This window comes from Eurytemora carolleeae, unplaced genomic scaffold, assembly GCF_000591075.1.
Source record: "Eurytemora carolleeae unplaced genomic scaffold, Eaff_2.0 scaffold870, whole genome shotgun sequence".
NCBI lineage: Eukaryota > Metazoa > Arthropoda > Copepoda > Calanoida > Temoridae > Eurytemora > Eurytemora carolleeae.
The window spans coordinates 58660-83120 of NW_019397085.1; the positions used below are offsets into that span (position 1 = coordinate 58660).

Here is a 24461-nt window from a genome sequence, read left to right on the forward strand (position 1 = left end):
GGGGGGGGGGGGGGTCAAGAGGGTCCATCCCCCTAATACAGTATTTAGAATGAAGATGTGAGAAAACACTCCTTGTTTAGTAGAGAAGTGGGTTACACGGGTATATTGTATAGATGAAGATGTGAGAAAACTCTCCTTGTTTAGTAGAGAAGTGGGTTACACGGGTATATTGTATAGATGAAGATGTGAGAAAACACTCCTTGTTTAGTAGAGAAGTGAGTTACACGGGTATATTGTATAGATGAAGATGACGTATATATGGTTAATCCAAGTGTAAGGAGTGTTGGAGTAAGTTACAGAGATCCAAACAGCAAATTGATGAATCGAAGTCAAACCTTATAGAAATCCAACGTATAGAAACAAGGCGTATTTTCCGGGAGAACATTTTAAAAGTATTCAATGAACGTGCTTCTGAATATATATTAGATAAACCAAGAATTAGTCCTCATGTCATCTTAAGAAATGTAAACAATCCACTCCACTCTCATCCAACGCGTACGGTTTCAAGATCTCACTTAAAAGACAAAAAGAATTTTGCCGATTATTTTTAAAAGATACAGTTAAAATAAGTGCTCCATGGTACATATAAGGGCCACAAAAAAAGCGTAAGTTTGGGTCAGATAATAAAAAAACCAAGGTGTGGCAACACTTCAAAGTCTTCTCAGTCTTGAAAATTGAAGCAACTTTGTCTGATCAAGTATGAATTAGAAATCCATGTTTTTGTTTATTTAAACTGTTTATTTCCATTGGAAAGATGACTTGCGCATTTCTTGCTTGTAAGGAACATAGAAACGAAAAATTTTACAGAAATAACACTTTTTTAGGTAGAAGAACGATAAGTATAATCTTCTGGTGAAATTTCTCCACGAAATTACCTTTATTTTCAATTATTTTTTGTATTTTAAAATCCAAATTCTTTAAAAAAAGCTAAAAAATATGTTTGTCAAAACATAATCTAAGTTTTAAACCGTATTATAAAGTATACACATAATATCATATTATGAATATATTTCATATTTAAAAAAAAAATATTAACGAAGGAATTGAGTCTTTGTCACCGACTCAAATTTTTTAATTTCTGAAATCTATATCTTTGCAATCTGATGGTGTAAATCTTTGATGTTTCAAACTTAACTTATTTTATCTAACAGAATTCATAGTTTGAAATATCAAACAATATTGGGTTGCATAGATATAGGGATTAGCAAATTAGAGTTTAGAACAAAAGAAAGTTCCCTGGGTGTTTGTTGAATTTTATTTTTCAAACTAATTTATTTGATAAATGATATTTAAATTAAAATATTTTAGTAATTATTAAGTTACACAATAATAATACAAGATTTGAGTTTTAACACCAATTATAATATTGAGTGTACATTTGGGATATTTCACTGATAATGGATATTAAGAGATTATGGCATATTCCTACAGTACACACATTAAATATGCAGTACGCTTCCGGAGTACAAGTGTATGGGGAGGTTTTGTATCTTTAATTTTAAACAGTTTTCTCAGAACAGTTTATTAACCATGAAATATTGCCCTGTAAAAGACTGTAAATGTACGTCTTCCTGTAAAAATGGACTCCCTGGACATGATAAAGCTAGTAGTGGATTTTAACAGTTATACATGGAAAACAAATTCTCCATTTAAATATTTTCAGAAATCACCCTCGAGTACTGTAATATACAGATTGACCTTTGGAAGTGAATTACATGGCCTGTACAATAAAGTAAAGGTTTAGCGTACATCATCACTCTATACACTCTAACAACGTTGTTTTCAACCCATTTTTTGTTTACTTTCTCTACTTTGCATGGAGCAAAGTTTTGATAAATAATGTTCATATCCGATTCACAACGATTCCCTTTAAACCTTTGTTTGAGAAAATTGTTTGAAGATATCCTTGTTTTTCTAGTTTTTCTGATAGAAACAAAAATAGCAGAAATCTATTTATTATCCTGATTCCTCCAATTCTTAATGAAAGCATAAATTACCTATTTTACTTTACCTTGAAACTGTTGAGTGGAAACTTGTTGTTTTTTAACTGTTGTTTAAAACCATTTTTTCTTAAACGTTTGTTGAAAAATTAGATGAAATTAATTGTCTTAAATTTTCAGTTTGAAAAACTTCCGTCAAATACACTGTCTACCCTGTTTACCCTGTCTAATCTGTCTCAACTGTGTAATGTTACCGGTCTAATATTACCCTGTCTACACTGTATAATTTTACCCTGTCTACCCTGTCTTATGTTACCCTGTCTACTCTGTCTTATGTTACCCTGTCTACACTGTATAATTTTACCCTGGCTAATATTACCCTGTCTCATATTAGCCTGGTTAATATTACCCTGTCTAATATTTCCCTGTCTTATATTACCCTGTCTAATATTAACCTGTCTACCCTGTCTAATATTGACTCTAACTGAACCAATCCCTGTGTTCAAAGATTAAATATTCAATTAGGTTTCTAGGAAGTTGAATTGAACCAGCAAAATGAGAATAATTATTCAATATATCAGTTTAAGATTATCTGGGTTCTTAAAAAAATATATCATTCAGATTTAGAATATTGTGAATCCTGTTAGAATAGAAGTTTTTCCTTTGCTTTGCATTAAACATTCTAGAATTTTTGTTTAGTGAAGTCGAAAATGTACTTTTTAATGTACTTTACTAAAAATACAATAAAGCTTAAGTGCCCTGCGTTGCCAGAGGGATTTTTAAAAAATCCATTATTTTTTAGCCTGTCACCCCCGGAGTACCCATGGGTTCCCTCAAACAATTTCAGCCAATTTGGTCCAGCCGTTTGGCCAGCTATATCGAACATATAAATGAGCGAAGAACTTTATATATAGAAGACAACAATTCCATATTTTGCGGATTTTGCTCAAGATTTCTTGAAGCAGGCACAACTTTTAAATTCCGAATGATCATTAATCTTGTTATTACACTCACATTCTGGTTTTGCAAAAACCCCTTTAATATTCACTGAGATATGGACAGCTTATACTTTTTTGAAGCCCTAGACATATACATTTTCAAACTGCAAAGCGCTTGTTTCTAGCTCAAGTTTTAAAAAAGTAATTGGCAAAATCGGTATTTTTGTGTGAGCTAGAGTGTGCACATCTTGGTTTGCAATGTTTCTGGTGGTGGATACTATTATATTATGCTGCTGCAGGTAACAAACTGCATGCTTCAAATCATTTGAAACACAAGGAACAATCAAGAACGGAGAAATAGATAGATAGATGGATAGATAGATAAATGTAAAGATAGATAGATAGATAGATAGATATACAGGTAGATAGATGGACAGATAGATAGATAAAAGGATGTTAGATAGATAGATAGATAGATAGATAGATAGACATATAGACAGATAGATAGATAGATAGATAGATAGATAGATAGATAGATAGATAGATATATAGACAGATAGATAGATAGATAGATAGATAGATAGATAGATAGATAGATAGATAGATAGATAGATAGATAGATAGATAGATAGATAGATAGATAGATAGATAGATAGATAGATAGATAGATAGATAGATAGATAGATAGAGCACATGACATCGAACATTTCACGGTTCGTCGAATGCTAAGGGGCTGGGCTGGGAAGTGTTCATTAATTGTGCTAGATAGAGTGAAACAAGAGACAATTTAAGATATTAAATATAAAAACAAGTCTTTTAGATGGTTTTATTTCGAACCAAATGAACAGATATCAACTCAAATTTCGCAGATTTTTTTCACTGGCACTCCTGTATGCCGAGTCCATTAGCACCTGATCCAATCAGGGTTCAGTCATGTGTTTGTTGTCTATTCTGAACCAATAGAAATAGTATGGCGGTAATATCTATCTCATTATCCAATCAGAGTTATGAATCCTTTAATCAGCGCTATTAGTAAATGGAAATATGCTGGTGGATTTGCAAATGGTTCAGCCGATTAACGTTGAATCCAAAAATGAAAACTAAAACACAAAAGCAAAAAGACATATTAAAGATATATAGAAAGATAGAATTAAAAGGTCTCTATTAATTGATCTATTCTCAATCCCATAAAAATTGATCAATTAATAAAAAGAGATTTATTTGAAATGGTGCAAATCTTTTTAGAATGGCATTGCTAATAAAATTGGGATCAAAATATATTTACTAGGTTCCTTTTTTTAAAATATATGAAGGGTTTTAAAGTCAAATTGTCATGCTGTTGTGTCTACACGTTTTAAGCTGAAAACTTATTGGACAGTTAAAAAAATTTGGTGGGCCATTTTGTTTTTATTTTGAGTTCCTCATCTAAGTTTTGGCCAAGTTTAGCGCATGAAACAAAATTGTAAATTATGTCGAAAAAATCTCGACATTTAAATGCCAATTTTGCCCAAGTTTGATTTTGGGGTTTTGAGTTTTTTCAACATTTTTAAGGTCTTTGGGCATAAAAAGTGCAATATAAGAATCTAAGATGCTTAACACGTAGCAAAGCGATTCATTAAAACGATTTTTTCAATTGTTTTGAAAAATCGTTGATATCTTTGGGGAGAGAAAAAATTCGTAAAATTAAAACTAGAGAAGCTACGAGGTCACAAAGACATCCCAGTATTTGCATACATTTTACCTTCTCCTTCTNAAAAACACCCCCACTGTTTATACAAGCTATAAGCTATATATATGATATTTTAAGAGAATATAATTAATAAAAAACCTACAATTTTTTTAAGAAAGGATAATTATTTAAACGCAACTATAAGAGTTATACAAATTCTATAAAGTCTATTTTAAAGCCCCATATTTTGTGGGTAAAACTGTATTCCGTGAGACGTCAGAGGCTAATTTTAATAACATCTAATAATTTCCTCTGAAATACACTCTTGTCAACCATTAACATTAAGACCCCCCCCCCCTCCATGTAATGTCCGTCTTCAACCTAAAGCTCCTCTCGGAGACGAAACCAAACCAAACAATTTCAGCCCGCTTCTCTTTGTTCTCCGACATTTAACATTTAATTGTCACTCTTTTCAGAAGTTTTAATGTATAAAAAGCGTCTTCGGACTCTCCGACAGTTAACCCACAAATAAGCAAATAGATCGTAAGAATCTTTTCATTATAAATTCGTAAACCATTGTAATAATTATTTATCATTATTCATTTCATTTTTTTTTAGGAAATAAAGAGTTTTCTGCATTATCGATTTTGATTTGAGGGTTATACCGTTGTCTATCTATTCATCGTCAGAATCTTGTTCCTTTCCGACAACACCCCTATATCTTTGGATTCAATGTCGTAGACCTTAGATATTTCAAACTAGGAATTCTGTTAGATCAAATAATATAAGTTTGAAATATCAAAGATTTACGAGATTGGATTCTAAAGATATAGGGATTATAAATTCAGAGTTTGTGGCAAAGACTCAATTCCTTGGAGAAAATCCGGGAAACACACAGAATGATAAAGTATACACTATAGTTTCATAAAATATTAAAAGATTCTAATACCAAATATTTGAAATAGAAAGTCCATTAAACAGTATAACATAGGTAATACGGAAGATCTACATCAAATGGGTTTAAAGTTAAATCTGCTCATAGGACTTTTGATTGCAGAACCTCTAGTTTGTCGTGATTAAATCCAATCATAAATAGCAACAAAGAAATGCATAAACTAATATTTGATTTTTAAATAAATGTAATGATATTGACGTAAAAACAACCATTGTAATAATTATTTATCATTATTCATTTCATTTTTTTTAGGAAATAAAGAGTTTTCTGCATTATCGATTTTGATTTGAGGGTTATTCCTTTGTCTATCTGTTCATCGTCAGAATCTTGTTCCTTAGCGACAACAACTCTGCCCTTGAAGGAAAAAGTTAGTTCAATCAATTTTTTGTCGGCTGATCATTATAATTACTTTACATACACAGATTTAGATGATCATTTTGCCAAAAGAGTAATATATAAAAGTACATAAAAAATGTTTTCATAAGGATTAACAGTACGTCTTCTAAAACAGTTTATACATTATATTTAACGCACTTTTAAGCATAATGAAACTCTTAAAAAATCAATATCTGATTTTTTTAAAAATTATATCGAATTTTCTTAAATGCCATTCGGACTTTAGTTATAATGTAACTTTTAAAAATCCGAAAAATGTTGTTTAATAATCTATTAATTTTTATATTTGCTCAAAGAATAATTACAATATGAATGATTATTACGAATCAAAAGTAACCCTGAAATCTTTATCTGATCAGTCATATGGAAGATGTTCTTGTTTCTCAAGGTTTGAAAGTATTTATTTCTGATAATTCCAATATGTGTTTCTGAACTCGAAATGCGGAAATTACTTTTGCACAAAACCCCACATTGAAAATACACAGTTTTTGATATTAAAAACATTCATCTCTAAGAGATCTAACAAAGCTTTAAAGGGTACCATTGTGAATCTGGCACTATCATCTTTGCTTCGAGGGTGCTTACAGTTTCTTTATATTCCCTTTTCTTTTCTTTTAACCCTATCCCTGCTGGGGTACTTGAAAACCAGGATATGCTGGGGGGGGATAAATGGCGATTTGAAGTTTTTGAAAAATAATTTTTCAAGGTTAAGAAATCTAATAAAACGTTAGTAGTAATATCTTCAATAGTTAAACAATTACGCCAAAGACGGTTTGAAGATCGTCTTTGGCGTCATTTGCGGAAACAATTTGTCCATCTAATTTTACTCGTGCTGATTATTGAAAAGATTCACACGAAATTCCCTTAGCTCTGGGATTTCCCAAATGTTTTCCACTTTTTTTGCTTTAAATATTACGGAAGAAATAAAGAAAGGATTCTCGTCCAGATTACTATGCATTAAACAAAACGAAAATTGACTAAATTTTACCAAATTCTTAAAAAAGAAAAAAGGCAGACCACATTTGGGAAGTGCTGTAAAAGGGGTAATTGTCAGTACAGTGAAAACGTGAAAACTCTAGAATATGAAGACGACTTCTAGACTAGAAATTTGTATTGAAATAGTCTGCTGAACAGGAGTAGCAATTGTGTAGAATAAATAAGTGAGTTTACAAGTCACTTTAGTGAAACTATATGATTTGTAACAATAACAATTACACTTAATTCTTGCTTTCATGTCATCAATTCCTATTCCAGAGTTAATCTGGTTCTCACCGATCAAAACTTAAAAATAGGTTTAATAATGAACTTCAACAAAGAGGAACATTAGCTGTAAGGCTTCCTGGAATACCCTGTATAGTGTATAGCTTTGTCTTCCTTCATCAACACGAGCTCTTCATCCAGTAATAAATGTTTTACTGCCTTTGGAACATTACCGACCTATGATTCCCCCAAAATAGAAACATTAGGTAAATGCATGGCTCGCTCCTGAAAAGGTTTCTCGCATTTGCATATCAAAGGCGATAAATTTGTGTAAAGCTACTTTTTCGGGGTAATCAAAAATTTACTTAACCACGAGTTCCCTTAACTAATTTTGCCTACAAAACATCCAGAGCGCAGCGAAAGACGGCCTTGGAACTCTGGTCAAAGTATAATTCCCTTAACTTCCCTCTAAAGCAGAATTGTAATTAATTATTAGATTAATTGGTAACGTGGATATTAAATTCACCATTTTTAAATCGTCAATAACAAAAATATTTGAAAAGTAATATATTTATTTCTAAAATATAGATTTTTAATAGTCATTCGAATTTTATCAGGGGTGTGCACAAAATTAACGCCTAAAATTTGTTATATAGACCCCTTGACTGTATTAGTTACGTTTAAATAATAACAGCTATATAAGCAAAATCACTGTTGCCTTTTCTACACCGCTGTGAACGAGACTTAAACATTCAAAACTTACGAACAGAATGTTAGATGGGGGGTTTCCAGCAAGATGGAAAAATCATTTGCGAAAATGTAGAAAAAAACGAAAATTTTCTCACTAATCTGTTTCGCAAAATTTATTCTTTCTATGCCAAACAGAGTAAAGCGAAATTTCACGTAATAAGTGGACATTTTCGCATTTTTTCGCGAATTTGTCGCATATTTTATTTGTTTTTTTGCAAAATTCCTCATCGTTTTCGTTTCATTTAGCAAATTTTATTTTGCGAAATGTCACGCGAAAAAGTTTGTGAAACACGAAAGAAAATTTTCGCGAAATTTCGCATTTTTTTCGTGACAGTTTTTTTACGCTGGAAACCCTGGTTAGGAGGAATGTAAAAATATGTTAGATATCCCTAACATGCTCTGAAAAATTTCGAACAAATTGTTCATAATTTTGTAATGCTTCAGGTATAATAAACATTTTCAATGTACAATGAAAACGATATTACCATTTGTTTTTAAAAAAACACCATCTTTTTTAGTAACAGTAATTAGGCACCAGCGCATGCCGGAATGAATTATAAGACAGAGAGAGAGCCAGTTCTAGCCGCGGTGCTCGACCCCTATAGCCTGTCTTAGCCGCGGCGCTCGACCCCCTAGCCGCAGCGCACGGCCTAGAAACTGTCTTAACCTAGCCTAACCCTAAAATATATACTAATCTCTCTCTTCTTATAATTCATTGCGGCATGCGCAGGTAACTGCGTTTGGCCATCCCCAGTAATTACAAACATCTTTTATATAAGTTTACCAATAAAATATGATACGTTAAAGGCGACATTATAAAGTAGTTTCAGCCATTTATTAATATTATCAAACTAAATACAGAGTGTCCCAGAAAATTTGAGACGATTCCTGAATGTAGTTTTAAATCTTGGAAATAATTTGCGGTATTTTTTGTTGTTGTAAATTTTCGTTTACAAATATGATTTTTAAAACCATAATCAAAAATTTCTCATAGTCCTGGTATTTCCAAATATGATCTGATTTTATTGTGGTGTAAAAATGTTTGGAAATAGAACGATTTTTTTCAGATTTAATTTTTTATTGTCTAAGTCTGAATGAAGTTTTGACTTTTTTGTGCTTTCAAAACAAATTTTGGAAATGCTCTAGTTAGATCCAAGAAGATTATTGTGATCTCATTTTCTAGAATCAAATTTGAAAATGTAAATTGACATATGAATGCCGCGAAATATTTCAAAAATAAAAAGAACATAAATATGTCTAATGATTAATCATAATATTAATAAAGGAGTTTTATTCGCCAGAAATTTGTCACACTTTGTTGATACAATTGGGTCGGATTTACATTTTTTCCGAATACATTTTTAATACTAACATTTTTAAGTTTATGTGAGAACAAAAAAAAATTGTTTTTAAATAAGACTAATTTTCTTTTTAAAAACTATTACTGCTTTAATATATTTCAAAAGGTCACTAAGATCACAATTGTAAATCATTTTTTTTAAAGTTTATCAAATTCACCTGTAGTCATTTGCAGTCATCTACTGTCATCTAGTCATTTGTCATTGGCAATAATGTTTGTATAGCGTATATAGTCCTCTGTAGCCGTCTATATTTTATGTGGTCATCTGTTGTCATTTTTAGCCATTCGTAATAATTTGTGGTCATCAGTAGTCTTTTTTTACTAATCTACAGTCATTTGCAGTATGTGAGGCTTTTCAATTTCTTCTGGTTATATTTGGATTTATTTGAAATTCGGACCTTTACTCATCCAACCCCGCGGTTTCAGTCATCTGTAGTAAACAGCAACTTGTAGTTATTTGAAGTAGTCTGTTGACATGTAGAGTAAATACTTTATCTGTAGTCATCTATGGTCATCTGTAGTCCTCCATACTTATTGGTAGTAATCTATACTTATCTGTAGTCATCTATATAGTAATATGTAGTCATCCATAGTAATATGTAGACATCCATAGTAATATGTAGCAATCTATAGTTGTTTTTCGTCATCTTTAGTTATGTTTAGTCATTTTTCTTCATTATTTGTCTTATACAAGTCATCTGTAGTCATTTACAGAATCTTTGGTCGTCAACAGTCATCTACATTCATCTTTAGTCATTTGGCATCAGAAGTCATAAATAAGTCGTCTGTATTCATTTACAAAATCAGTAGTCGTTAAGAGTCTTCTACATTTATCCTTAGTCCTTTGTCATCTTTATCAGTCATCTATTGGTCATCTGTAGTCATTTATAGAATTGGTGGTTGTTAACAGTCATCTACATTCAACCGTAATCATTCGTCATTTTCAGTCATATATAAGTAATCTGTGGTCATTTGCAGTATTTTGCAGTAATATGTAGTCATTATTCTTCACTATCCGTCATATACAAGTCATCTGTAGTCATTTTTAGAATCGGTGGTCTTTAACATTAATTCCATTCATTCTTAGTCATTTGTCTTCATTAGCAGTCATCTATTTCAGAAGTCATCAGTTGTCATTCATATAGTGCAGTTATCTTGTTATATAGTGCAGTTGTCATGTTATATAGTGCAGTTGTCTTGTTATATAGTGCAGTTGTCATGTTATATAGTTCAGTTATCTTGTTATTTAGTGCAGTTGTCTTGTTATATAGCGCAGTTGTCATGTTATATAGTGCAGTTGTCATGTTATATAGTGTAGTTATCATGTTATATAGTGCAGTTATCATGTTATATAGTGCAGTTATCTTGTTATTTAGTGCAGTTGTCTTGTTATATAGCGCAGTTGTCATGTTATATAGTGCAGTTGTCATGTTATATAGTGTAGTTATCATGTTATATAGTGCAGTTGTGCAGTTATCATGTTATATAGTGCAGTTATCATGTTATATAGTGGTTGTCATGTTATATAGTGCAGTTATCATGTTATATAGTGCTGTTATCATGTTATATAGTGTAGTTATCATGTTATATAGTGCAGTTGTCATGTTATTTAGTGCAGTTGTCATGTTATATAGTGCAGTTATCATGTTATATAGTGTAGTTGTCATGTTATATAGTGAAGTTATCATGTTATATAGTGCAGTTATCATGTTATATAGTGCAGTTATCATGTTATATAGTGCAGTTGTCATGTTAGTGCAGTTATCTTTGATAACTTTTACCATTCTCGAAGATCGATGGTCATGTTTTATTGTCTGTATTTTTTAAGCAAAATTAATCTTAGTAACTATCTACTTCTAAAATACTGTTTTATTTTATATTTATCACCGAATAATGTTGGAAATAACAAATAAAAATGTTGAACAAAATTTGTTATAGTTGTTTAAAATATTGATCAATCATTTATTGTTGTTGTCATAATTTGATCTCACAATTCAAATTCTACCCCAGCCTTTGTAGAATTTGTTTCAAATTTAACAACATTTAAGATTTTTCCATTTCTTGAAGAATGAGCAGATAAAGTTTATCTCCATTATTCAGGTTCAGATCTTCCCCTACTCCAGGATACTAGGCTCCAGGATACTAGGCTCCAGGATACTACTCCAGGATACTAGGCTCCAGGATACTAGGCTCCAGGATACTACTCCAGGATACTAGGCTCTACTAGGCTCGGTCTCAACAGAACTTATAAAAGGGTACATTAGTTGGACCTCCTGTACCCTAGGGACCTCATAACCCCTTTGGACCTCCAGTACCCTAGGGACCTCATAACCTATTTGGACTTCCTGTACGCTAGGGACCACATAACCCCTTTGGACCTCTTGTACCCTAGGGACCTCATAACCTCTTTGGACCTGCTGTACAGTTGGGATGTCATAACCCCTTTGGACCTCCTGAACACTTTGGACCTCATAACCCCTTTGGACCTGCTGTACTCTTGGGGCCTTCTGAACCTTAGAGCCGCCTCTTTTCATTTCATGGCGAGACAAAGGATATTCCTGAAGCAAATGATATATAAATTTAATCTAGAAAAAAAAGATGCAAGTTGCAACGTAGTTTTTAATGATAAAAATCTAAGAAGCTTTTCCAAAAAATTTTTTCTTATCATTTGCTTTCTTAACACTATGCGAATTTTCGACCCTATGAGAGAATATATTCTCAAAAAAGTACCCAAAACGATTTCTTTGGGTAATTTTTTCCTTATGTTTTCTACTAGGATAAGAATTTTGCATAGTTAAACTTTTTAATTTTTTAAATGTTAGTAATTGAAACCTTCACAAGTTCAAAGTATTTGAGCACCAAAACATTAAAAGTTTTTCAAAGCTATTATTTCCCAACACTGCAAAAAGTTACTTTTAATTATGGTTGTTTTAAGTATCAAGACAGACATCATTTTGCCATCTTTCTCTTTATATTGATTTCCTGAAGCGCGAGTTGGTTTCTATTGTTTCTTCTTCCCCCTCTTTTCTCCATAGGTCCGCTGCTTATATTCTCCAGGAAAACCGGGGATCTACAGGAAAAATGAGGATTTTTAATAGTAGGCGCATTTCATAGCTAGGCAAGACATTTAACATAAAAGACATTTTAAGGACAGAGATTTTTTTAAAAATATTTATCTTATATTTTAAGGTAAAGGAGTTGAGTCTTTGCCACAAACTCAAATTTTCTAATTCCTATATCTTTGCAACCTGGTGGTGTAAATCTTTGATATTTCATACTTGTACTTGCTGATCTAACAGAATTCATAGCTTAAAATATCTTAGGTTTACGAAAATGGGTTTTCAAAGATTTGTTTGTGACAAAGACTAATTATCTTTAAAGTTTTTCCTAAATTATCCATTTTCAATTTATTACTGATTTAAGAAAACAGATCTTCCTCTCTGTATATAAATTTCTCTATGAATTGGCTTTCTTTATGAATTGTCTTTCTCTATGAATTGGCTTTCTCTGTGAAATGTCTTTCTCTATGAATTGGCTTTCTCTATAAAATGCCTTTCTCTATAAATTGGCTTTCTCTATGAAATGCCTTTCTCTATGAATTGACTTTCTCTATGAATTGGCTTTCTCTATGAAATGCCTTTCTCTATGAAATGCCTTTCTCTATGAATTAGCTTTCTCTATGAAATGCCTTTCTCTATGAAATGCCTTTCTCTATGAAATGCCTTTCTCTATAAAATGCCTTTCTCTATGAATTGGCTTTCTCTATGAAATGCCTTTCTCTATGAAATGCCTTTCTCTATGAATTTATGAAATGCCTTTCTCTATGAAATGCCTTTCTCTATGAATTGGCTTTCTCTTTGAAATGCCTTTCTCTATGAATTGGCTTTCTCTATGAAATGCCTTTCTCAATGAAATGCCTTTCTCTATATATTGACTTTCTCTATGAAATGCCTTTCTCTATGAAATGCCTTTCTCTATGAATTGGCTTTCTCCATAAAATGCCTTACTCTATAAAATGTCATAATCTATTAAATATCCTGTCTTTCAAATGCCCTATCTATGAAAAATGTCCTATGCTTATGCTTTCTTATCTATAAAATTTCTTTTGTGAAATGTTTTCCAACAAAAATGTCCCATCACCATTTATGTCGTAATAAATGCTGTTGATTAGGTTGTGCTTAATAAGAGTTGTTAAAATCACAAAAATTACAATTTTCCCCAACCTTGTTTAATTAGTTGGTGCTATGATAAGGTGCCCATCAAAATTTAACAGAATTTCACCAATCTCATTGAATTGGTGAATGATAATCACTATTTGATTTTATCACAATAAATCGTTATTTATTTATTTATTTAAGATTTCATTCGTATACAATTTTTCGCACACGGTGGGGTCTGTAGCCTCATTTTTCTAATTATTTTGTGTTATGCGATGGAAAAAAATGATTTATGAATAAAGCAAACGATAAGTTGTAATTGCACATTTAGCATAAATAAATCGTAAGTGATTTGGCATGGTTGATTAGAATTTAATGTCATTTTTTAATATTCACTATCTTTATTTTTTAAACAGCTCTTAATTTTAATCGGATACTAGGCTCCAGGATACTACTCCAGGATACTAGAATTAAAAATGGCTGACTCTCTTTCAGTCGAAGAAGAGAAAATAGTTCGAAATTCTATTAGAAATTGCGCCACTGCAGTTATGGTATTACATAATATCATAATATGCTTAATGATATACTTATTTCATGTTATTTCATAATATTACTTTGCTTCGTTTGCAAAAAAAAGTGTATTTTTTTAAATATAAAATTGCGCATCATAGGCCGTTGTGTACTTTTTATTTGTGTATTTTTTATGTGTTTTTGATATGCTTTTTGTTATAAGGTTTATATTATTTAAATATTTTCTTAAAAATAATTTTTAATTTTTTAATTTTAATTTTTAATTATAAATTTTTAATCGATTTTTTATAATGATCTCTTGTGCCGTGGGTCCTTCTTTCTTGAAAAGAATAACCTATCTATCTATCAGTCTTGACCAGGGTTTCCAGCAGCGCGGCGAAAAAAAACTTTAGCGAAAAAATGCGAACATGTTCGTTCGTATTTCGCAGACTTTTTCGCATTTTTCGCGAAAATTAATTAAGCGAAAAAATGCGAAAACTATGGAAAACTTCTCGAAAAAATTTTGCGAAAAAAAATCCGCGAAAACAGCAAGTGTTGTAGCTGCCACAATTAATGCGCAAAAAACTTCTAGAATTCTTTGCTTTAGTTTTATTAAATAAAAAGAATTATAACCTATATACACAGCTGCAGCCGATGTTGAAGGTCACATTCCGCATAGTTCTGCGTTTTTCAAAAATAACATTTTGTTCACTGTCTTTTCATAATCTTGCACATTCTTATACTTTTGTCCTACTAGAAGATATATAAGCAATGAAAAAAAAGAATCGTCTATCATTAGGATGCAAGCAAAAAGAATTTATTATAAATAGAGTGGAATTTACTCAAAAAAAGTGTAAAACGGCCGTTTTCTTGGATTGTTTCGGTACTGCAATTGTACTGCACACACTTGGGCCCTGAAACATCATTTTATAGAAAAGTTTTTTGAAAATTATTTGATTTTCTTTAAATCAATTCTCTGATAGCTTGCCATGCATTCCCGAGTTCATAATCTATTCTCTTTGGATGCAAGTGTAACTAATATAATCAAAACAAGATTTGACGGAAATGATCAAATTTTTAAGAATTTTACAAAGAATATAAATGGATCAGAAAATTGTGACTTTGCAATATCTATATAAAATTTAAAAAATTTTAAAGTGAGGGGAAGACAATTCTGAACGATTATATTTGGCCAGAACATGACAATGCGTGACAATTTGGTCAAAAACACGGGTTAAATTTTTATATTTTTTTTTGAAAATTCCTTAATCTGGAGAACTGTTCGTTGCCATAGTGTTCTGTGTATCCAACCAAAATCTTTGACTACAAAATATGATTTTAAATTTGAATTGGAGTTATAGTTAAACTCATTTTTTTCGTTAGTCATCGGACAAAGTTTAGAGGATCTGACAAATCTTGCAGAAAAGATATCGAGGATGAGTTCAGCTGATTCTGTCCATTTAGATTTGCATGCTCTAAGGTCTCAAATTACAGAATAAATATATATTTTTAAATAAATCTAATAGTAAAAGCGTATTCTTAATTCTTTTGTATTTTTTAAGCGTTATTATTTTTTAATTTTCGGCGTTTGCACAAGTTTTCCATAGAAATTTTTGCCAATTGTATGCTTACAACCCGTCAAAGAAATTAGGTTATTTAAAATTCTGGAAATTTTTTTTACATATTTAAAATGGCATGATCAAAAGCGTTTCAAAAATGTATATTATATCATTTTTTGGACATTGTTTGGCAAACATTTTGCAAAAAAAAATTTATTTTTGCAGATTCTAAAAGTAGAGCACAAGAGCTCTCCAATGATGTATAATTTGTCATATTTGGTCATCAATCATAGGATTTAGAGGGGGGGGGATAGGATTAAACATTTTACCTTCATCTGCCTGCAGCCGTAGAAGTGGGATCCTCCGCAGTTGGTGTCGGCTGATCGACACAATATCTCTGTTATTGTTTCTAAAAATACATGACCGATGACAGAGATTATTCCATGACTTCAGAGTATCTATGTATAGTACCAGGCTGACTTCAGGGTATCTATTTATAGTACCAGACTGACTTCAGAGTATCTATGTATAGTACCAGGTTGACTTCAGAGTATCTATGTATAGTACCAGGCTGACTTCAGGGTATCTATTTATAGTACCAGGCTGACTTCAGAGTATCTATGTAGAAAAGACAAAGGCAAAAGTTTCTGAAAAAAAACCTGGACCAGAGACTTCTTATTTCAAGGACTTTTTTCGACAGGACTTTTCAAACTTTTCGAGTGCCAAAATTATGGATTTTATCTCCGAAAACTTTTTAACCGACAATTGAGGACAGATCTAGCAAGTGGAAGTTAGGTATACCTTGTATTCTGTTAGGAACACTATTATACTGAAGTTAGGTATATCTTGTATTCTGTTAGGAACACTATTATACTGAAATTAGGTATACCTGGTATTCTGTTAGGAATACTATTATACTGAAGTTAGGTATACCTGGTATTCTGTTAGGAACACTATTATACTGAAGTTAGGTATACCTTGTATTCTGTTAGGAACACTATTATACTGAAGTTAGGTATACCTGGTATTCTGTTTGGAACACTATTATACTGAAGTTAGGTATACCTGGTATTCTGTTTGGAACACTATTATACTGAAGTTAGGTATACCTTGTATTCTGTTAGGAACACTATTATACTGAAGTTAGGTATACCTGGTATTCTGTTAGGAACACTATTATACTGAAGTTAGGTATACCTGGTATTCTTTTAGGAACACTATTATACTGAAGTTAGGTATACCTGGTATTCTGTTAGGAACACTATTAAGCCGAAGTTTCCAGGCGCAGTGAGATCCGACCACCGTGTTAGGTAAAGGCATGAAGTGTCTGTAAATGTCAAATAAATAATTAAATTTTTCTCTAAAAAACTATATATAGTGCACAACACATTCACACTGCACGCTAACCTATATATAAACTATATATAGTGCACAACACATTCACACTGCACGCTAACCTATATATAAACTATATATAGTGCACAACACATTCACACTGCACGCTAACCTATATATAGTGCACAACACATTCACACTGCACGCTAACCTATATATAAACTATATATAGTGCACAACACATTCACACTGCACGCTAACCTATATATAGTGCACAACACATTCACACTGCACGCTAACCGCCAAAAAAGTTCTTTAGAAAAGTTTTCGGAAATGAGGTCTTAAATTTTGGCGCTAAAAAGTCCCGTGGAAAAAGTCTATGACATAAAAAGTCTCTGGAAATAAAGTCCTACCATTTTGAGACTTATTTTCTAAGACATTTTTTGTGATTCAAGCATGATTTTATACAAAAAAGTTCCTGGAAAAAAAAATCCTTTTATAGTGGAAAACGCATGGGAACAAAGGATGTTTACAACCATGGAAAAGATAGGGGATTGATATTAAAAATACCTCGGGCTATATATAATATGCAGATGCATAGAAGAAAAGGTTTGTTTACGAAAAAAGTCTCAGACTTATTTTCCCAAGACTTAGAACTTTTTCCTTGGTTTTTTTTTCTTCAGATTTATTTTCTTCAGGACTTTAATTCCTGTGATCTTATTTCCTGAGACTTTATTGGCAGCCTCATATTAATAAAGGAATAAAGTCCCGGGAATCTTAAACGGAGGACTTTATTTCCAGTGACAATTTGTCCAGGACTTCAGAAAATTGGGACTTTTTTACCAACGTTTTGATTTCCAGGTTTTTTTTCAGAAACTTGTTTTTCTTAAACTTCCGTGGTAAGTAATAGAATTGTTTGACAATCCATATTTTAGATTCAAGTTATAATACAATTTAGAGTATAGATGGAAAAATAAAAAGCATTAGTCAGAATCAGAAGCAACAGTACAGTACAGTACAGTACAGTACAGTACAATACAGTACAGTACAGTACAGTACAGTACAGTACAGTACAGTACAGTACAGTACAGTACAGTACAGTACAGTACAATCTAGAGTTTAAATGGAAAAATAAAAAGCATTAGCCAGAATCAGAATCAACAGTACAGTACAGTACAGAACAGTACATTACAATTTAGAGTATAAATGGAAAAATAAAAAGCATTAGTCAGAATCAGAAGCAACAGTACAGTACAGTATAGAACAGTACAGTACAGTACAGAACAGTACATTACAATTTAGAGTATAAATGGAAAAATAAAAAGCATTAGTCAGAATCAGAATCAACAGTACAGTACAGTATAGAACAGTACAGTACAATTTAGAGTATAAATGGAAAAAAAGGAATAGTCAGAATCAGAATCATAATAATCATGTTGACAGAGCGACATTGAAAAAGATTTGGTTTAATTTTATGCTCAGAGGAGTAAAAGAATTGTGCAAGACAACTATTCCATTTTTTTTCACTGCATTAGTAATGATTGGAAGAAATGGAATCGTGCGAGGGAGGGGGTGTAGGGCCGCCATGAGCCCTGCAATTAAAATTGTCTCTAAGGCTCGGTATTCGCAGATGGTGCTACCCCTAAATGTTAGAATAGATATTATAGAAGTAATAAATAACATTTTTAAAGGAAAATATTCAATTTTTACATATGAATGCGGTGTTTTATGAATATCCAAAAACATTTCATACCTATTAAAATATTAAATATTTTTTCTGAACATTTTTATACATTATTGTTATAATTTCTATTCTCATGAATAGGAGTAGCGCCAGGTCATTTACTCATCTGCAAATCCAGAAGCTTGAAGACCATTTTGCGGGGATCATGGCTGCCCGGTACCCCCTCCCTAATCGTACTTGGCAACTCCGAACCCTACATCAAAGGCTGGATCTTCATTCGTTTCCTCTGCTGCAGACTGAACAGTCTAAAATTCAGGGGTCAATATAATTCCATCCAATACAATCTCAAATCGATTGATTGATATATGGGCAGAAATTAAAAGTTAACCATGTTGTTGTTGTAAACAATTGAAAGTAAAATGTCACGTTGTGAAATAAAGTCCTTACTGCAAGGGAGTGTTTATTTTCTGTATATCATAATCTATCTCTTTTAACACCCCAAATGCAATACACATTTCTAAAGTGTAACAACTTATTTCAAATTAAAAGTTGCAAATCATCTTCCTATCCCAAAGATTTCTTAGGGAGAACAATTATTTTGGATTTATATGTAAAATTTTAATTTTTCAGGTTTTTTTTTCAGGGCTTTTATATGGTTTATTAGGCAGTTATAAACGTTTTAAAAACGCTTTTGAAACATTTTGGTTCATATCCAGCAAGAATTGAAACGTTATTATACTACGTTTAAAAATCATTTAGTAGAAATGTTACATTAACATTAATGCCGGCTCGTTTTAAATTTCTGTTCCATATACATACATATGCTATATATACAATTATTAGATGCATACATACATATCTGATACTTAACCCAACCTAACTGTTTTACAATGAAATTTTTGACAAATTTGACTGAGTATTGCATCTTGAAATATCACAAAGTCTAATGATTGTTCAATTTGACTCATTATACTAAATCCATCTTAAAATCACTCATTAACCAATAATCATTAGACTTTGTGATATTTCAAGATGCAATACTCAGTCAAATTTGTCAAAAGTTTCATTGTAAAACAGTTTAAGAATTCAACACACAAAATATTAATCTTAAGTAGAATTGAAAAAATGGTTTGAGTTGTGCTTTTTTGCGTGACGCGGCTGGATTTTTAAAATCACAATTTAAAGGCCCTAAATATACCATTTAAAAAAGTAGTTTTGCCCGGAACAGTCAAATGTGGGGGTACGGAAGGGGAAATAGTGGTGGCTCATGGCTGCCGGAAGAGAAAAAAGCTAATATGTGGCACGGAAGGGGAAATAGTGGTGGCTCATGGCCGCCTGCCTTTCCCCGCTCGTCAACCCTGGCCGAAATATATTTTCAATTAATGCGGAACTAACATATACTTTTTTTTACTCTACAGAGGTTTGGTCCATCACCATCACCGAATGTTAAATAACAGAATAGAATATATATTTGTATATACCTCAACTTCTGCCTGTGTAGAGTGTAGGATGTTGAGGAACAAAAAACAGTGGACGATGAGGAACATTTCTAGACAGTATACAATAGTTATCCATGGGGACCGAGTTTAATCAATTTTAATACCTTCCGCCGGGCCGGTTCAAATTTGAATCACCCATTCAAATTCCGATTTTATCTTCAACTTTTAACGGGCGGTTTGAATGAACCGACAGTAGGCAGTTCATAAAATTCAGTCCCTGTTCATAATGGTTAAAAACATTAATGTTGAGAGTACATGTTTAGTTTAATTTGCGAGTACGTGTTCAGTACATTTTGAGAGTACGTGTTCACAGTGGCGTACATAGGGGGGGGGGCAGTAGTCCTCTTGCCCCCCCCCCTGGGAGTTCCAGGGGGCAAGAGGACTACTGGAAAATGCAAAATTAAAAGGAAACAAATTAAAAAAAAGTAATACCTGACAATGAAAAAGACTAAGGATTTGTCTAAATTCACTGTTAAACCAAAATTTTAATATACTTTAAACTAAAACTTTCGCAAAAACGAGACCTCGACATATACATGATGGAAGATGTAATAATGGTATTCTATTTTCTATGTTTCTATTTCTTCTTTCAGTCAATTAATAAAGAAATTGAGTCTTTGGCACAAACTCAAATATTCAAACCTTTTAAACCTGATGTTGTAAACCTTTGATATTTCAAATTCAGAATATTTGGTCTAACAGAATTCATAGTTTGAAAAGTCTAAGGTCTACAACATTTGGTTCCAAATATATAGTGATTAGAAAATCAGAGTTTGTGGCAAGGAGTCAATTCCATTATATCCATAAAGAAATATTAAGCGTAATTTCAAGTTCCCCTTTATGCAATGATGACAATAACATCAAATGAAGGAAAGAGAAGTTTTAGCCTTCTAAAGAGAATACTTCATTACACAAGATGTATTACTATGACGGAAAGCAGACTTAACGATCTCGCACTTATGGCTCACTACTGAGAAAATCATTGAAATGTTTGTGCAAGCAAATCCAAGAAAATTGAAGCTTAAAAGAGTTGGTGAATATGTAGATGGAGCAAATTCTATCTAAAAATTTCAGAAGAAATTTCGTTTATTAGTGAAAATATGATTTTTTAATGATGCTGTGATTATTGATTTAGTTAGCTGTGATGAAGTTAAGTAATAAATTTATAAATTTATAAAGTTAAAAAGTTTAAGTTAGTTTTTCGAGCAAAGAAATAAATTTTAGACTCTATAAGGTTAGTAACACCCAAAAATGTAGTCTTTTTGGTNATTTTGAGAGTACGTGTTCAGTATATTTTGAGAGTACGTGTTCAGTTAATTTTGAGAGTACATGTTCAGTATATTTTGAGAGTACGTGTTCAGTTAGTTTTGAGAGTACGTGTTCAGTATATTTTTAGAGTAGTTCAGTATATTTTGAGAGTACATGTTCAGTTTATTTTGAGAGTACGTGTTCAGTATATTTTGAGAGTACGTGTTCACTGTTCAGTTCATTTTGATAGCACGTGTTCAGTATATTATGAGAGTACATGTTCAGTTATTTTGAGAGTACGTGTTCAGTATATTTTGAGAGTACGTGTTCAGTTCATTATGAGAGTACGTGTTTAGTAAATTTTGAGAGTACGTGTTCAGTTCATAATGAAAGTACATGTTCAGCTCATTTTGAGAGTACGTGTTCAGTATATTTTGAGAGTACGTGTTAAGTTCATTTTGAGAGTACGTGTTCAGTATATTTTGAGAGTACGTGTTCAGTATATTTTGAGAGTACGTGTTAAGTTCATTTTGAGAGTACGTGTTCAGTATATTTTGAGAGTACGTGTTAAGTTCATTTTGTCGCTCTAGTATTCTTTAATTTTTGAATAAAATTAACTCGGCCAGCTTTTGAAATATGCGAATTTAAAATAAAGTCATAATCCGCGATTTAAAAAGAGAAATGTAAATCTTAAGTTATCTAGCGTACATAGATCCAGACTAATACAAAGACTTGCATCAATTTTAATGACTGGGGTTACTTTGTTGAGTCGCAACACCTTGGTCTTTGAAATTACATTACTAGCTCAATTATACTTTTTTGTAGCCCTAAACATAACAATTGTTAGAACTGTAAGCAATTGTAAATTGGATTGAATAACGACACATATTTGTTCACAAAACTATATTTACAGATTAACCAGCCATTGAAAAGGGTGAATAATTTTCACAATTAAACTCAAATCAACTTTAGATTTTTAATTTTTCAGAAACTTGTAAAAATACTTCCTTTCAGTGATTTTCTTGGATGGATTCATATTTTTTCATAAGTAATTCTTAAGACAGAAGAAAATAATGTCACGAAAAAATTAGATGCAAAAAAAAGAAATTGTAATTCTACAATTGAAAAAGGGTAATTTTGCGAAAGGATGGTGAAACAATTAAACTGTTTTGTTGTTGGATTAATACACTTTCTTTTAGTTTTATAAGCAGAAATAAACACAGTGGGGGGGGGGAGGTAATTTGACCCCCCCCCCCATCTAAATCCCATGTTTGATTTCCAAATATTACAAATGATACATCAATGGAAAGCTCTTATGCTCTACTTTCAGAATCTGCAAACAAATTCGCAAATTTGTAAAAATTGATTTTTTTTGCAAAATCCAGTTATAAAGAAAAAAATGTTGCAAAAAAAATCCAAAATACTTCAAATCTAGGTCTCTTCATTGAATTAAAAAGAAAAAAATTTTAAATTAGATTTAGCTGTCCCGTTTATAACATTAAAGGGAGTGACCGGCAATGTATGGTAGTTGAACTGAGAATGTAGTATTGTGGAGAAATTCTTTTAAGGATTCATTTGACTTTTTAATGAGATTGAGCGCAAAGCCGATGTTCAAACTTCAAAATCATCCATTTGGTTGGTTACGTTTTGCGCAGTAATTATGCATCATTAAAACACTTTATATTTCTCAAATGAATTCTAAAAAATGTCTCATTCTCAGTTCAATTACCATGCATTGCCGGTCACTCTCTTTAAATTTCTTTGATTATAAATTGTTGTCTTTCATCGAAGAACTGGGGTCAGTCTATGAAAGAACCTTGACTAAAATTTGTAAAATTTCTATTATGTTAATGTGGTAATAATTAACAGCCCATATACAGCTCTTACCCACAATGCATGAGAATTGAAGACGATCTAAACTCTTTAAATTTGACAATCTTAGGACGTTTATAAGAAACTAGAAATTCAGGGCGCTTCGCGCCCTTCTTTCTAGGCTTTTAGGGCGCTTCGCGCCCATCTTCTCTTTCAACTTTTAACTGTGGCTTTATCTGTGACCATCTTCTCTTTGTACAGTATAAAACAAAGACAAAAAAAGTTTGCGGATTTCATAATATTTTTTTGCGCATTTTCAAAATTTTTCAAAAATAAAAAACTTTTAAACATAAATTTTTAAAATTTATGATCATTCATAAACCTTCCCTGAGGTCACGTGAGGTCCCACAAAAAATTTGGGCCCGATCGGTTCAGCCGTTTATTGGATACAAACAAACAAACAGACAAACAGACAGACAAGCCAAATTTATATATAGATTAACAAGTTTACAGCTTAAGATATGAATAAGTTTGGGAAATGAGTGAACAAATTCCGTCCATCCGTCTCATGTTTTTTGGATTACCCCATACCTTGATATCCCAATTATTACCTGGTCTACGAATAATAGACCCTGGAGGTTCCATGGTTGATAACAAACTGTAAAACATGAATATAACCTTCTCGTTATATCAATTCTCTCTCCTACCTTTATGTCAAAAAATAGTGTCCAGATATAGAAGCAGAACGCGAGGCCGTAAATCACCCCCCCCCCCCACAGAGAATAAGGGGCCCTGGTTAAAAAGCCTTAACTTTGAGACCTATGTTCAACCGTGAAATGGGGATTTTCAGTAGTTGCATGGAACTTAACTAGGGGGTTGGGCACGTTCCAACTTTTTCAAGCCGTTTCGTTAACGGTTAGTTCCAACTGTTCTAAAAATAAAATCTCAGGTAGCCGTTAGTTTTAGAGGGTAAGAACAAAACTTAGTTACATTAACGGTAGTTTCCGTTTGACGATCTCAATTTTAGAAACGGCGCGCGCTAATGGAAAATTTTCAACAACCGTTTTAAGTAACGTTATTTCAAAATTAACAGCGTTAACAACGCGAAACGCCAAAAATGAAAAAATGAAAAATGAAATTTCGTTAAATGTTTTTGAAATCGTTAACGGTTGAGCACATAAAGATACATTCATGGTGGGTCGGAGATATCTAAAAAAACGAATGAACAACTTTCTCGTGGGAAAAGTTTATTCTTTGTGATTTCTATGCTCTCGTGGCTTGCTTATTTCCTGCTCCAGAAACAACGAGATTCAGTCAGAATTAAACACCTTTCAAGTAAGAAAACCGACGTTATCTTCACAATCTATAATCAGATAAAAGTTTAAGAGGACTGTTTAGAATCGGGCATTTCCGTCTGTCAATATAACATAATCCATTTAATAGGACATA

At 32.1% G+C, this 24461-nt stretch overlaps 1 protein-coding gene across 2 annotated transcripts; it reads right to left on the bottom strand.

The window, feature by feature from the left end:
* Window positions 1-10725: 10725 nt before the first annotated feature.
* LOC111711723 (uncharacterized) lies at window positions 10726-23758 on the bottom strand. 2 transcript variants are annotated; one of them, XM_023486145.1, is made up of 9 exons: window positions 23624-23758; window positions 19935-20002; window positions 18691-18758; window positions 16676-16761; window positions 15764-15843; window positions 15140-15198; window positions 14509-14556; window positions 12191-12278; window positions 10726-11766 (listed from the first exon to the last, which is right to left on the bottom strand). In XM_023486145.1, exons 1-9 carry the CDS (start codon window positions 23679-23681, stop codon window positions 11422-11424), a joined length of 900 nt encoding a protein of 299 aa, XP_023341913.1. In that variant the 5' UTR covers window positions 23682-23758; the 3' UTR covers window positions 10726-11421. The 2 variants fall into 2 exon arrangements, with proteins under 2 accessions (XP_023341913.1, XP_023341914.1); XM_023486146.1 differs by lacking the exon at window positions 23624-23758 and adding an exon at window positions 20057-20207.
* Window positions 23759-24461: the final 703 nt, after the last annotated feature.

What these genes read in the sequence shown, in the direction of transcription:
- LOC111711723 (XM_023486145.1), bottom strand. Translation starts at nt 23,681, where the DNA reads ATGTTTTACAGTTTGTTATCAACCATGGAACCTCCAGGGTCTATTATT. An exon ending in CTACACAGGCAGAAGTTGAG is followed by an intron (nt 18,759 to 19,934) that starts GTATATACAAAT and finishes CCTGAATTTTAG; the next exon opens with ACTGTTCAGTCTGCAGCAGA. An exon ending in GGCTGCAGCTGTGTATATAG is followed by an intron (nt 12,279 to 14,508) that starts GTTATAATTCTT and finishes TTTTTCCTGTAG; the next exon opens with ATCCCCGGTTTTCCTGGAGA.